Source organism: Schistocerca piceifrons, chromosome 5 (assembly GCF_021461385.2).
Source record: "Schistocerca piceifrons isolate TAMUIC-IGC-003096 chromosome 5, iqSchPice1.1, whole genome shotgun sequence".
Lineage (NCBI taxonomy): Eukaryota > Metazoa > Arthropoda > Insecta > Orthoptera > Acrididae > Schistocerca > Schistocerca piceifrons.
In genome coordinates this window covers 154,664,986-154,681,021 of record NC_060142.1, presented here as the reverse complement: position 1 = coordinate 154,681,021, position 16,036 = coordinate 154,664,986, and the positions used below count along the sequence as shown (strand labels likewise).

The following is a 16,036-nucleotide window of genomic DNA, read 5'->3' as shown; positions in this document are numbered from 1 at the left end:
ATGTCGCTCTGTCATTGACAGTGCACTCCGGCTGAAGGAGGTCATTTTCAACATTTACCACTTTTATTTTGGCCTTTTATGTACACCACGAACATTAGAAATATAGTACATCTCCTTTAGTTAAAGAGATATTCAGTTTCAGAGAGTGTATACATTATTTTGGGACACCCTGTATATTCTCGAGTGAGCAGTACACGTTCCTTACGAGTCGACGCAATCACTTTGGTTAATTACTCTAATGATACAGGAAGGGAATATTTCTGTAATGCCGCCTGCCAACAATCATCAAATCACAAATTTCTAATCTTGATACATCGACTATCCTCTTACAGTTCTCAGACCGAAGTCAGTCTACTTAATTCTCTTCTTCGCAAAACTGTCATTACCCTGAGTAGATGCTGGAATCCAAAGAGTGCTTATGTCCCTCGGAGATGTATTACCTTTTACAAATTATGCGCGTATTATTGTTAGATTTACCCAAAATAGGGCGCAATATTTTTTTTTTCAAATACAATACAGTCCAAAAATCAATGACATTACAAGACACACTACAAGCTGGATGTCCAAAACCACTCATCAGTGAAACGTGCCCCCGAAGCCATAAAAACTAGAATATATAGCAATGGAATAAAGTGATTTCATAGGATGTTTCACACTGTTTTCCACTTTTGACCCAGTTTACGTCTGGCGTACCTCATCCCAAACCTACCATACAGACTGCTTGCTGCCAAGAGTGAAACATGGTTCTGATTCGGTGATGATTTGGGCAACCATACCCTGGTATTTCATGGGTCCCATGGTTAATCTGCAAGGTCACATTACTACCAATGATTATGCGAGCATTTTGGCTGATCAAGTCCATTAGGTACCATATTTTTCCCCAATGGCGATGCAGTGTTCCAAGACTACAGGGTCCCTGTTGAGGCAGCTCACATCGTCCAGGGCTGGTTTTGTGAGCACGAGGATGAATTGTCGCATCTACCCTGGACACCACAGTCACCAGATCTCGATATCATTGAGCCTTTGTGATCTGCTTTGCAAAGAAGCTTGCGCGGTCGCCAACCATGTCAATCATCGTTACCTGAATGTGCCACTATTTTGCAGGAATAATGGTATAAGATTCCCGTGAAAACCATGCAGGGCCTGTACGTATCTATTCTGAGACGACTGAACGCTGGTATCAATGCCAACGATTTTCCTGCACCGTATTAGGTATGGCAATGTTTTATGTTTGTTGTGTTTCAGTATTTTTGTCCAACCCTGTACATGCAGCGGTAATGTTATAAAAAAAGAAAATTTGGAACAAAATCTGGCCACACCTAGCACATTTGAGATAACCTTGTAAAGTATGTATGTAGAACTGTAAACGGATCGTAGCCAAGGCTAGACATACGTTACGTACCAAGAGTAATGGAGATGTAACACTTGTGCGCAGTTTCTGGTTAAGCCACCTCACAAGTGCAATTATAAATTTAAAATTGCAGGGTCACCACCAGCGCAAGCCCTTCGTAACAATTAAGAAAAGACCGAACTGGAAATTATCAGTTTAATTAAATTAAGAATTTAAGTATATCAATGCAAAATTTTTCAAAGAAAATATCAAGATGAACAGAATTTTATGTCGTACATCAATGAGCTTGTTTAATTAAATGGGAATTCCTTAATTTTGAGACAGTACACCCGTACACTTTAATTTTTTTCCCCATTTTTGTTCATCACAAGCACGCAGATTAACCTTTAAAAAATCAGGAAATAGAATATAAATTGGAAAAGTAGCATCAATGAGAAAGACAAAGGACGGAGAATTTATATTTTACGTAGCACATTTATTTTATGACTGAATTTGATGCACATCCTATGAATACACATGACTGTTGTCTGAATAAAAATTTAACAAAATAATTCGCCAAAAAATTTTGCAAAAATAGACATAATGTCTTATGGGATAGCAGCAATCAGTGATTTTACAATGTTACTTAAAATCCGTCTTGATTGCAAATTTTTTTTTATTCATATGACCGGTTTTGGTTCATGTGACGCAGCATATGAAAGTTGCTGGATTTGGACGGGTTACTCCTGTAACTGAAATATCAGATCTGAAGATGGTTCTGAATGAACCGAAACCGGTCATATAAACAAAAAAAAAATTGCAATCAAGACGGATTTTAAGTAACATCGCCAAAAAATGGTAGAATAGCGCAATTAGAAAGGAAAAAACGCACAAAAGGGAAGTGGAACACAATAATTCAATCATTCCATCTACATACCCAAGACAGAAATAGTTCAGAGAGATACCTACCACCATTATGCTCATGCACTAGCTAGGAAAGAGGTTTATCCGATTCGCAAGGTTTTGTAGAGTAGATATACAACATGGAAACAGCGCCTGCCGCTTACGAACGGCCGAACTTCAGCACGTGGTAAACTTGATTACGAGTTAACTCTTCAGAAATTAGACATTAAACCAAGCACAAATGTAAGAAATTTTAATGGTGCAATACCAGAATGATTCTGCCACCACGAAATAAAATTAACTTCGCAAGGCAAAACACTCTCCCCCCCCCCCCCCCCCCAACCGTTTCAACTTACACGTGGTCCGTTCAGAAACAAACCGTTGCAAACATTTCCTCTATGCACACGAAAAACTGATATTTTACTGAAATTATAACACACGAAACAATTAAACTGGTAATATGGAAACCTACTGCAGTGCAGTAGTGGACCAGAAGGATCGTCGGTTAACAAACACGAGGTACAAGACGAACACAAAGAGACCATAGCATCTTCCACAAAAACAAAGAAAATAAGAACAATAAAAATCACACTCGCTTGAAAACACTATTATTCTCATGTTCACCCAAAGTTATACTGACTAGCTTTTCCTAAAAATATTCACTGCTAGAAATTGTACATCATGATGTCCGAAAAGAACAAAGCAACTTCCGCACTTTTAATTTCAACCACCATCATCGCCGATTTTTTAACAAAATAATTATGCCACATTCCGAAAATACTTAACTACACACGCTTCAGTTAATTTGAAGTACTTAAATATTCCATGAGTTTAACATAGGGAAGTTCTAATTCGACCTACTTCCTGTCAGCAGAAAACCTTCTCTAGTTCAGAGAATAACTGTACTCTCCAACCGCTAGCTGCAGAGTGTCCTTTCTCCACCGAGCTTCGCCTAACTACCGGTGCAACGGAAGCTACCAGAGGGGTAGGCTTCCGCCACCAGCCTGACAGACAAACCAACCTCAGACCAAAAGGGGTAAACTTCTCAGTCCATGTACTGGGATCCTAAGTTGGTTATCCTGTGCTACCCTTCAAACGAGAAGCAAACCTCACCTGCTCCTAGCAGACGACAACCAACTCAGCGTCCCCCACGAAAGAAACCGGAAACCACACGTAAAAACACTCATTCAGTCACATTCACGCACACATAAGGTAGGGTAAAGGGAAAACGTAATAAATACAGGTCATGATTTCCTATGGATCATAAAAAATCAAACATAATATCATTTAATAAGCTTTAGTTTGATTGTTCAGTCTCTCTGGGAGAGTTAATAAATTAAAGCGCAATCAGGTGGTGGACAGAATAGGATACATAGAATCCAGTGAGACAAGCGTCTTATGAAACGACTCTACAGAGACGTTTCAACCTCCTCAAAAAAGCAGATGGTTGGTCATATCTCGTACTGTGTATTGTAGGTAGTAGCCTGCTGTTGTCCACTATTGCGCAGTGTTGGTTCATCTCATAAACCCCATCTGTTCATTTTACTTTTGGTTCTTGCAACCCCAGAACGCAGTCTGTTCAGAGATCTTCATATGTCACTCTCTTCTGTGTGTCCTAGGGGAAGTTCTTCCCTTTGTATAGATCTGTCTCAGTGGTGGACTTTTTCGTGGAACTTTTCAACACTGGTTTGTTGCGGTGTATTAGTGAAGTTTTCTGTCGTGTGCAACAAACCCTTCCTCGATTATGCCGGGGGGAAGCCTGGTTCGTATCCAAAACTGCGATGGGTCGTAGCTGTGAGTGATGTGTTCTTCTCGTTCTTGCCCCATCGCATCTGATACTAGGGCGAGCAATACCGGCTAGACAGCGTAGGTTGTCGGTGTGTGTTGGTCTCCAATAGACTACGCTGAGGCGGCGTGATTCACTGAGTAGCATGTCCACTTGTTTGGCACGGCTAAAGCTACACCACATTTGACATGCGTAAGCTCCAGTAGAATAGCACGTGACTAAAGCTAAAATCTTTACTGCCTTTGGGTTGTGCACTCCATGCAGTGCTTGATAGTTTGCGCACAATGTTGCTCCTAGCAGCTACTTTATGCTTCGTCTGCAGGCAGTGTTCCCTTTAAGTGAGTGCACTATCTAAAGTGACACCCATGTACTTCGCGGTTGGAAAATGCTCTAGCGGTATTCCTCACCAACGTGTCTTGTGTCTTTGACGTCTGTACATTCCTTATGCGAAAACCCCAGGTTTGGGTCTTCGAGGGGTTAGGTTTGAGTTGGTTTTCCTTGTAGCAGAATGTCCGTTGTTCAAGGGCTTCTGATAGCTTCTTTTCGTTTGTCTCAAAGGTATTTGCCTGGGATGCAATGACACAGTCTTCTGCGTTTACAAAACTTTGAGTGCCTTCTGCGAGCGGTTAGACATTGGTGTAAGTGTAGAAAACCAGTAACTCTATCCTGAGGAAAGTCATTCTCCTGTGTTCTCTATCAGCTTTTTTCTTCGTGAAAGTCTACAAAGAATCTCCTGTTTTGGAGGAGATTCAGAACCATTTGTACCATGCCATAATCTTTAGTTAGTGCTTATACTTTCCGTAACAGCAACCATAGTTTGCCAGTGTCGTAAGCAGCTGATAAATCTATGAAGATAATTCTAGCCTCGATGCGTAGTTTTAGTTTTAGTACCTGTGATATGGCAATGTTAGCCTGTTCTGAGTAGGCTTATTGCTGGTTCAGACGAGGTTCGATTACTTCAGCGAGCCTGTTGAGTATCATAGATGACGAAGAAAATGGAGTGATCTGCTGTACCCATCATTCAACTTAACAAATTCGCTGCATAATAAGTCACCCGATAAAACATTAGTCACTCCCTCGAAAAGGCAGATTGGTTACTTTGGACCCTGTGGGTGGTACCAAGTAGTTATGTAACCCTCAGCAGCGTGTTGAGAAAATTGGTGTTTTGCGAGTAAAGCTGTCTAGCTTGCTCAATAAGCAGGACTAATATAAATGGTTCGTTCGTTTCCACACCATTACATGTGTAAATATCATTGATGCATCAATAGAAACTCAAACTCACCAAGTTTACATTTTGCACCTCTACTCAAACGACGCATGTTCAAGCGGTAGCCAGATTCGTTCCAGAGCTTATGTGGCAACAACAATGGTCACCACAGCAGTATTGAAGAGGTCTTTGAGCTGTTTCAGTGTTCTTGGCAGTAGGTGTACATAAACACGGTCCTACATGTGCGCCCAAAGGAAAAAGTCACAAGGCAATACGTCAGGCGAACTGGGGTACCAAGGAAACAGAGCCACCTTATCTTCACGACTACATGCAATCAACCGATGCGGACGGTCGAGCAAGCGAGTTCTCCGCCGCTTTCGAACATGATGTTCTCGGAAACAGTAGTCAACTGTGGAAACAATCACAAATGCAACATACAAAGGTCTCACATACAGACTAACAATAACCAGAGTGCCTTTTTAAGTGAGTAACTTATATTTTTTCCTTGAACTTACTAGTTAGCGAATGTGTTAAGTTGAATGATGGGTACAGAACGTCACTCCATTCTATCGGTAGTCTCTGATACTCAACAGACTTACAGAAATAAGAAAAGACAGTCTTCTACAAAATAAAAACGTGTTCATCCTCGAGCGCTTCCTGCATTGCGATGCATAAAATCGATGGCACCCGCCACAATCTTCCGTTTGTAACTCTCGCACGCAGTCAGTATGTTGTTCTTTTTTTCTTTTTTACTCCATACTAAACTTTCCCTCGCCATCTCCAAGGTTGCATCTGGCAGCTGTCTACAGAGACAATTGCTGTCCCTAAACAACCGATATCAACTCACAATGTTCTGTTTATATGGGGATTCTCTTTTCCACGCTGGATTGTTGTAACTGACAAGCGTCTCGCATATTCGAACACACCAAACCTCTTTCCTCGCTTTTTTGGCATTTTGTCAAGGCAGTTCACTCATATCGACAGCTGACGAACATAATGCAAATCCGGTGAATCTTCGTTTGTGTTCGTGCATCAGTCACGTTTATACACTGAAGAGTCAAAGAAATTGGTACATCTGCCTAATATCGTGTAGTGCCACCGCGAGCACGCAGAAGTGCCGCAACATGACGTGGCACCGACTCGACTTATGTCTGAAGTAGTTCTAGAGGGAATTAACATCATGAATCCTGTACGGCTGTCCGTAAATCTGTAAGAGTACGAGGGGGTGAAGATCTCTTCTGAACATCACGTTGGAAGACATCCAAGATATGCTCAATAATGTTCGTGTCTGGGGAGTTTGGTGGCCAGCGGAACTGTTTCAACTCAGAAGAGTGTTCGTGGCGCCACTCTGTAGCAATTCCGGACGTGTGGGGTGTCCCATTGTCCTGCTGGAATTTCCCAAGTCCGTCGGAACGTACAGTGGATGGCCCAACACTGAAATCTGCAGCAATTCGCGGAACGGTTGCACTTCTCTCACGTTGAACGATTCTATTCAGTCGTCGTTGGTGCCGTTCTTATAGGATCTTTTCCGGCCTCAGCGAAATTTGAGATTTGAAGTTTTACCGGATTCCTGGTATTCACGGTATCCTCGTGAAATGATCGTACGGGAAAATCCCCATTTCATCGCTATCTCGGAGATGCTGCATCCCATCGCTCGTGCGCCGACTATGACACCACGTTCAAACTCACTTAAATCTTGATAACCTGCCATTGTAGCAGTGGTAACCGGTCTAACAACTGCGTCAGACACTTGTCGTCCTACATAGGCGTAACCGACCGCAGCACCGCATTCTGCCTACTTTCATATCTCTGTATTTGAATAAGCACGCCTATCTGAGTTTTTTTTTGGCACTTCAGTGTATATGTAATATTTTAGATAACACAGAACTTTGAAAACGAACGAATCATTTATGGTAGCTTTGTAATACTTCATTTATAACGTCCAAACTTGGACATTGTAAAACAAAGTTAGGTGTCAGTTTCAATAAAACCTATGTATTCCAAGTGGAGCGAGCCGCTTCAGTACAGGTATCATTGAAACTGACAATAAACGTTGTTTTACAAGGTCTAAATTTGGATCTGATGATGGTAGTAGCAGAGACGACGTTATAAATGAAGTAATGTATTAAGAGTTCTACATCGTTTTATTTACAAAATATCCACAATGATCGCAGATTGAGAAAATTTATTTCCTTTATTAGTAAGAATAGTGGTGCGTATGTGCCGATCAGTTGTGTGAAGTCAGCGAAATAAGATGGGTCGACTTGGAACGTGACAGAATGGTCTGTAACCCCGCCGTGAATGAAGTTTATGGATATAGTGGTATTTCAGCTCGGAATATCCGAACTATCTATAAGGAATGGTGTAACAATAGCATCCAAATAACTTGGCATAAAAACAGTGGTCGTAAAAAAGATCCTAACAAACATGGACACCGAGACTACGGTCACGCTTTATTAACAAGAATCGGGTTCAAGCTCACAGGCAGTGCTGCTGTGAATGAATGCAGATCCGTGTCAACTAGTCTCCGAGGAACATTGCGAAGCGAACTGCTTACGATGGACATTTGGAGACGGGTATCTCGCTAAGGTCCATCGCTCACAGAGATACATTAAGCCACACGGCTTCACTGGGCCAAACATCGCAGAAACTGGACGTTAGTTGACTGGGAGCGTGTACTGTTACCAGAAGAGTTGCGAGTTTGAGTTTTTTTTCAGATGATACGAAGTACGGAGTGCACCGACAGCCAATGATGTGTTCAACTCGTGACGTGTGGAAATTGTAGTTCAGGCGGATCCTGGTTCTGTGATGTTTTGGAGGTATTTTTTGAACCAAGACTTCGGAGCACTCATTCAGGTCAGCATGAAATTCGACCAGGATCTTTATTTCAACATTATCGGTGACTAAGACTTGTGCTTTCTTCTATACGACGAATGTGGTGTGTACATCCCGTTTTCGAAGATGAGAATAGCATTTTTCACAATCTGCACACATACACCACGACTGGATGAACAGTCAGGCAGCCTATTGCACCTCGATTAGTCCGCTAAATCAGCCAGATCCCATAGCAATGACAGACTATTTGGAGCAGCGGGTGAGGCGCAGCAGTAAACATCCAAACAATTTAGTAGCTCTACGTGACCTAATCATCAGTGTGTGGCTTCAGTTGCATAAGGAATGCCTGATAATCTTGTGGGTTCTCTTCCACGCCGAATGGAGGACATTAGTTTCTAACCTATTCATTCTACTGACTGTTTATTTCCACGGAGAGCTTCAGCACCATCTCCCGAACTGCCTGTCAAGTGATAATGTCGTATCTACGCCCTGCCACATCTTATGGAAGACACTGCATAAACAAAAGATTATGCAACAATTTCATTTGAGTACAAATAAATGGTCACATTCGTTACATCTCTCAAGAAGTAAAAAACGTTTCTAATGCGGTTTCTTTCCTCCATGTATGTTTCTCAGAACTGTGCATCTCATTTTGTTTTCTGGAAAATGGTAAGACAAGTGTCTCATTGTCTTATTCAATCTTGTTGAAGTCTGGAGCATGTGCAGTGTTGGTTAAAAAATGCGTAAAGTAAAGTACTCAAGTAAAATTACAACAGTTTGTGTCTCAATATAATGAGAAAGTATTTGCGACTGATGTCAAAATACTCTGTTGTCATTTAACGTTCAGCACCACGTGCCAAACAGAAAAACACAGACTTGGAATGCAACGGGCAACGGATTCAAAAAAAAAAAAAAAAAAAAAAAAACTGCAGCCAGTGCCCCTTGGTAAATCCTACCAATCTCCTGTGAAGAACTTTGCACAGCTTTCCTTTGTGATGACGTTCCATTAACTGAACTAAACAATCCAAACTTAGAAAAATACACAGGCAAATCTCTTCCTGATTCTTTCACATTAAGAAAGGGCTATGTCAGCCGAAGCTAGGGAAAAAATAATACAACAAATCAGACAGCGGATTACAAATAACAAAATGTGCGTGTCAGTTAACAGACTCTGTGGGAAAATATATTGAAAATGTCATTCAGCGAACTTTGGAAAAATATGGTCTAGGCGAAAAATTTCTAATGAACTGTGAACATTTAGAGCAGGTTTTTCCACCATTAGTAAGTTGTTCGACAGATCTATGGGTTCCATACGACCCCACGGCATTAATGTACTATTCTTTGTAACGTATGTTACAGATGCTGCGCCTCATATGGGGAAAACCGACGATATTTTAAAAGCATTATAAAGTTAAGTGGTACATGTGACTTGTTTACTTCACGACTTACCCAGAGTTGCAGAATAAATTTGCGGTAAATCCAGAGATGCTGACAAATTTATTGGGTGTGTCAAAAAGGTATTTTTGGAAGTCCCTTCATGTGTTCGAGCATTTAAGTTGTTTAGCTCCAGACTTTTTCTTGTCGCCATCTCCCATCTGACAACATGGGGTCTTGGACTGATGCCTGCAACTATTGCTGCCAGAACTTGTACGTTGTAAAAAGCATCATTGATTCACATACATCAGTGAAGTCGCTCCAATTGTACTAGGCCAAGAATTAATGTCTAATCCTGAAATTTTATGCCAATCGTCGTAAACAAAATCACATTTTAGATTTATTCTTCCTGCCATAATCAGAACTGCCAGTAGTGAAGCAAACAGAACAAGTGAAAAAGTTGTGAATAAATTAGAAGCTGTAGCAAAGTCGGAACAGAAATATCAAAGAAAATGGAAAAGAAGTTAAAAAAAATTGAAGGGCGTCACACACTTCCATATCAGTGATTTTGTTAGGCGAAAAGCTATCTCCTAATCATTTACACTTAGAGTCATCATTTTAAATATGCCTCTCTTGTGTCATCTGAAGTAGAAAAGTTTTACGAAGTGTAAAGCTTTATTGGCTGACTTATGAAATCTTTTTTATTTGAAAATTTGGGTAAGGCATTCTTTGTATATTGCAACTCAAACCTCGTAAATTGAAGTCAAAACGATGATTTAAGAAAAGCACACAAAGCATATTATAACGCCTTATTTTAGCGTGATTCTCATGTGCATTGTATTCTGAAATAAACAGTTAATTACCATAAACTCTCTAATTTATTTTACAACGTAAATTTTACCTCATTTAATATTGTTAGGTCATATCTTCTATTATTGCGCATATTTCTATATTTGATCATAATAAAGTACTTTTTGTGCATATTATGGTAATTTTAGGTCATAAAATTCCTAGCCCTAGTTATGCTATTATGTGCACTCTGTGTCCTTACACAATCTGCTAGTTGCATGGTATGAACAGCAAATGTCAATAAAGAACTTTTTTTTTAATGAAATGTATGACACACAGCTTTGTATATGTCTTTTGTTATCACTAATGGTTTCGGGTAGTAACTATCATCGCAGTAGGCCTACCTGTATATAGCAAAAAAATGAAACAACCAGAAATGCATGAAGTACAATCAATTAAATATGAGGTAGCATAACCTAGTAGTTCCAAATGTTCATATGTTATTTACATATCATGTCATGTCATGCTAATCAAAATTGAAACATTAATACGGCCCAAACAGAACTGCTGAACATCGGTTGAACAAACAGAAATCACTACTCAAGAGGTTTTGTGTCAGACATGAAAGCGCAGTTGCAGCTGTCATCAGCTAATTGGAAACGAAATAAAGAGTAACCGTCGATAAATGTATGTTATAAATAACGAACTAAATAAAGATATAGCTAGTACTACTTCATACATTCAGTGATGAAAGATACTAATGCCACAGTTAACACTTGTGTGAATTAATTATCAGTTCTGTTTCTCACACAAGCACATATATCATGGTTCCTACCCACCACTATGCTAGATATTATAAATTTAAAATTAGATATGGTTGCTTCATACTAATATTTTAGTATTTTAGCTTCAGATACTTTTTTTTTTGTTTGATGGGCAGTTTTAGCTGCTCACTTTGCATATCAGTTGCACCAAGGATAAAATGAACGATAGCTCTGTTTTGCATTGATTATAATTTTTCCGCAACTACATTCAAAAGCTGTTTCTATGATGATATGATTAAACACACACATATGTATGTGTAAATATTAATATAGCTGTGATATCGTTATCTAATGTTACTACACACACCTTACATATTTTCATTATCAACACTTATATGCCGATTTATATTACTGCACTTTTAGCTTTTACACTATTGGATCTGAAACGCTACAAATTTTTCTTTTTTCATTGGAAAACTGACTTGTACTTTTGTAGTGTATATTTAACCCATTTCTATGTCTAGAATAGATTTTTTTTTTGTAACGTGATTTAGTAACTTTCAACACTAAATGCACGAAGCAGCACCAGCAATATCATTGCTTTTTGTTTGCTTGAGATTGATTCCTGCTTGTTTACAATTAGCTGATGATATCTGCACTCTCACGTGTGACAGAACACCTGTTGAGTACAGATGTTTGATTGTCCATTTGACATTCAGCAACACTGATGAGGCTGTGATAGTATCTTGTCTTTTTTATATGGCGTGATATGATAAGAAAATAATATATGAACTTTTGAAGTATTAGATTATACCAACTCACGTACACTTAACTGTATCCTATGCATTTATGGTTGTTTCGTGCCTTTTTTGCACCTTGCACACACTGTGTTGATGGTTATTAACCAAAATCGATAGTGGTGATGAAGAACTTATAGAAATCTGCGTGTCTTGCATTCATGAAATACAGTACTTGGCAATCGGCTTCAAAAAATGCACAATAAAGAGTACTTAAGCCGCGCAAAGTGCTGAGTGGCTGGAACGCGGTGTTACAGAGCTATCGGATGACCAGCTGAGTTGGAAGGAGGCGGCGTGCGGTGAACTTCTGGCGCTGTTACGGCAGCTTCGCGCTGGTCGCACTAGGCTAACAGGTCAGTTGCGTCACGGTTTTCCCACATATACAGCTGTTAATCTATTGTAATCCTCATAGATCTTACACTAGTGTCAGTGGATTTAGGGCTCTCAACAACGAAGTCAAGAGCGCCGTTGCTCAAAAGAGCCTGAGGGAATAGCGTTAAAACAGTTAAAAATACAAATGAATGAGACAGAATTCCATTTAAAATCACTCTCTCCCCTTTAATCACATACTCACCTACCAAGTACATACACAGTCATGGAGAGCGTAAAATTTTAGACTTTATTATTGTTAAAGTGTATTATTGTAATTTTTAATTGTATTGTAATTGTAATTTTTAATTCCAGTGCTAAGTTTGACTGCTTTTATTTTACAATATGCCTGTTCCGGCAGAAATGGCATCGTCAGGCTATCTCTAAGTAAATGGTACATAATTTTGCTACATTATTTGTAATTTTATAGGTAATTATTAAATGGATTTCGTTATTATACATTTTTAGATACGTCTGACGGATTTGACATCTACGCGATATCAGTGGTTCTGTCACTGTCTGTTTGCTTGTTAGTTACGTTCCTCTGGTGGTACTCAAGTAATAATGATTGGTTACCACCTTACCTGACTTATTACTTTATGTAGTTGTCAGATTATATTCTTTGTAGCTTGTTCGACAGATTATCCAGCGATATTGTATCCTTATAGGCAGTACTGTTTATCATTGCTGTTACTTAGCTATCGACCTTTGCATGTCCATGTGACATCGCTTGATGTTATCATTGTAATCTGTTTTCGTAAACGAATTTCGGTATAGGCTGTGTTTAGTCCTATATATTTATTTATATTCCATTATAAAAGGAATTAAATATTTCCTTCTTGTTATTTATGTGCTACACATTTTTTTAAATTTTCATACGTTTGTCTTTTTATCCGCTTGTTGACAGGTTTGCCAACATTGATGTATGGTTACAGTACCGGTTTTTCGAATTTATATCTTGTTTTGAATTTAGTTCTAATGTAATATCTGGATGCCTCGTATTATTTGTCCTTATGCACTTGTCCATTGTCCTGGTGGATAATTTCAATGAAGTTCCATATGTACTGCCTGTGTTTCAGGTCGTCTTTCTCATTTACAATTTTTCTTGCTGTTTTTTGTGTTACACGATTGTTTAATTTTTTACTAATAAGGTATGTAGCACTATATGTGCTGTGTACTACTAGGCGAACAGGAGATATAAGATTCGCATATTAAAGACGGTACAATTTTAGATCGCAAACTCAGTCGTGTAAAACAAAATCATCATTGTATCTGAAGTCAGGAATGCAAGATTGTGATAAATTCTAATTAGGTCTGATGGGCAGGAACCTTACCATTAGATGCCAAGAACACATTAGCGACAGTAACAGCAATTCATCTATTTATTTTATTTTTTGTCTACCACTTAAAGGCTGAACAGCACACAGTATATACAGGAAGCTGTCCAAATTTTACGCATAACATCAAAAGGACCACTAACGAGCATTCTTAAAGAGATGGAAATCTATGTAAATACAAGCGTTGGTACTTAAATAGTGGCAACTATTTATTCACAACAGATACGAAAGAGTTACATGTTTTCACCTGTTACTGTCCTTCAAAGTAGTCACCAGCGTTGTGTAGAACCCGTTGCCAGCGATGTGGAAGGCGTAGTATACCGTTACCAGAGCCTGTTCTGTTTACGGTGCCAATGGAGCGGTCTAAAGTTATAATGATTCCCGTGTGCGACTATGATGGTGTTATCCTAACGCATTACCTTTCTCCACGGCAGACCATCAATGCACAATATTACTGTTCATTTTTGGAGCATCACCTGCGACCAGTTTTGGGAAAGAAGCGGCGACACTTTCTGCGTAACCCACCAATCATTTTGCACGACAATGCGCGGGCGCATACAGCTCCAGCTGTGGCTGCTCTGTTTGGTCGATGGGACTGGGAAGTAGTGTACCATCCACCATAATCCCCGGACTTAAGCCCTTGTGACTTTGATTTGATTCCGAAGATGAAGGAACCACTTCGTAGCATTCGCTTCAGAACTGTTCCAGAGATTCGACAGGCAGTAGACCGCTCCATTCGCACCGTAAACAGAACAGGCTCTGCTAACGGTATACTACGCCTTCCACATCGCTGGTAACGGGTTCTACACAACGCTTGTGACTACTTTGAAGGACAGTAACAGGTGAAAACATGTAACTCTTTCGTATCTGTTGTGAATAAATAGTTGCCACTATTTAAGTACCAACGCTCGTATTTACATAGATTTCCATCTCTTTAAGAATGCTCGTTAGTGGTCCTTTTGATGTTATGCGTAAAATTTGGACAGCTTCCTGTATATACTGTGTGCTGTTCGGCCTTTAAGTGGTAGAAAAAAAAAGTAGATGGATTGCTGTTACTGTCGCTAATGTGTTCTTGGCATCTAATGGTAAGGTTTCTACTCATCAGACCTAATTAGAATTTATCACAATCTTGTATTCCTGACTTAAGATACAATGATGATTTTGTTTTACACGACTGAGTTTGCGATCTAAAATTGTACCTTCTTTAATATGCGAATCTTATATCTCCTGTTCGCCTAGTAGTACACAGCACATATAGTGCTACATACCTTATTAGTAAAAAATTAAACAATCTTGTAACACAAAAAATCATGTAACTTTCTTGTATCGGTTGTGAATAAACAGTTGTCACTATTTAAGTTCCAACCGTCGTTCACACAACTAACCTCACAAAATTACGAATGAGCAAATCGACCTGAAACACTGGAAGTACATGAGCAACTTTATTGAAATTTTCCACCAGGACAATACACAGATGCATAAAACAAATAATGAAAAACAATCAGAAATTATATTGTAGCTAAATTCAATCCAGGCAGCATCAAAGGAAAACCTATCAAAAAGCAGACAGAAGACCGAATTATGAAAATGTATAGTACATAAATAACAAGAAAGAAACGTTTAATTCCATTTATAATTCAATACATAGGACTACACACCGCCTACACCGCAATCCGTTTACGAAAATGATAGCATCCAGCTATGTCACATGGACATGCAAAGATCGATACCTACGTAACAGCAGTGATTAACAGCACCGCCTATACCCAATACAATATCGCGGGGCTATCTGTCAAAGAAGGTATGACTAAAATATCGATATAAAGAATATAATCTGAAAACTAGATAAAGTAGTAAGTCGGTTAATGTGATAACCAATCCTAATTACTATAATGTAGCCAACAGAATAAAACTACGCAGAATATAAATTGTTACAATGTACTATTGAAGCTATTGCTACACTTTCCAAAAGAATTAAAGTGTCACTTCTTTGTAACTCCGTCATTTTCCTCCATTCCGATGCAGAAATTTGAAATTTATCTAAAGATGCCTATAAACTTTCTCCGTAGTGATGCAGAAGTGTGGCGCCGTGCGATGTCACCCTTTGGCTCGGTGACGCTCCAAACATCAAGGTGTCTACACTTGCGAAAAAAAAGACCACAGCTCAAAGTTCATGTCAGCTATAAGATGGGTTGAGATGTTACAACAACACCAGATTTCACCACAATTCTGACCACGTCATCGTGGATGTGTCACACGATGTCGAGGTACTCACACTCTTAGAAACATCTCAAGCCTCAGTGATTGAGGTCAGAACCGCCGACGTCCAGAGTTGAAATCAAGCGGTTTTGCTACGAGAGGCGAGGAAGCGTTTCAGCCATACTGCCACACAGAATCGACACATACAAGGCGTCATTAAAATCATCCATACATTTAGGGTGTCCATTTATACACATTTTGCGATCCAAAGCGACATTAGCAGAATGACGTTGTTGAAAAAGTTTGACACTGTTGGCAATTGAGCCTTTTTCTGAGGACATCGTGG

The 16,036-nt window shown here is 39.4% G+C and overlaps 1 protein-coding gene across 1 annotated transcript in view; it reads left to right on the top strand.

Annotated features, from left to right (window-relative positions):
- LOC124798822 (SET domain-containing protein SmydA-8-like) overlaps nt 1-16,036 on the top strand; it is a 92,267-nt gene that overhangs the window by 49,145 nt on the left and 27,086 nt on the right. The window contains exon 6 of the mRNA XM_047262351.1: nt 12,043-12,138. Coding sequence (XP_047118307.1) covers nt 12,043-12,138 — 96 coding nt within the window. The remainder of the gene's footprint in view (nt 1-12,042; nt 12,139-16,036) is intronic.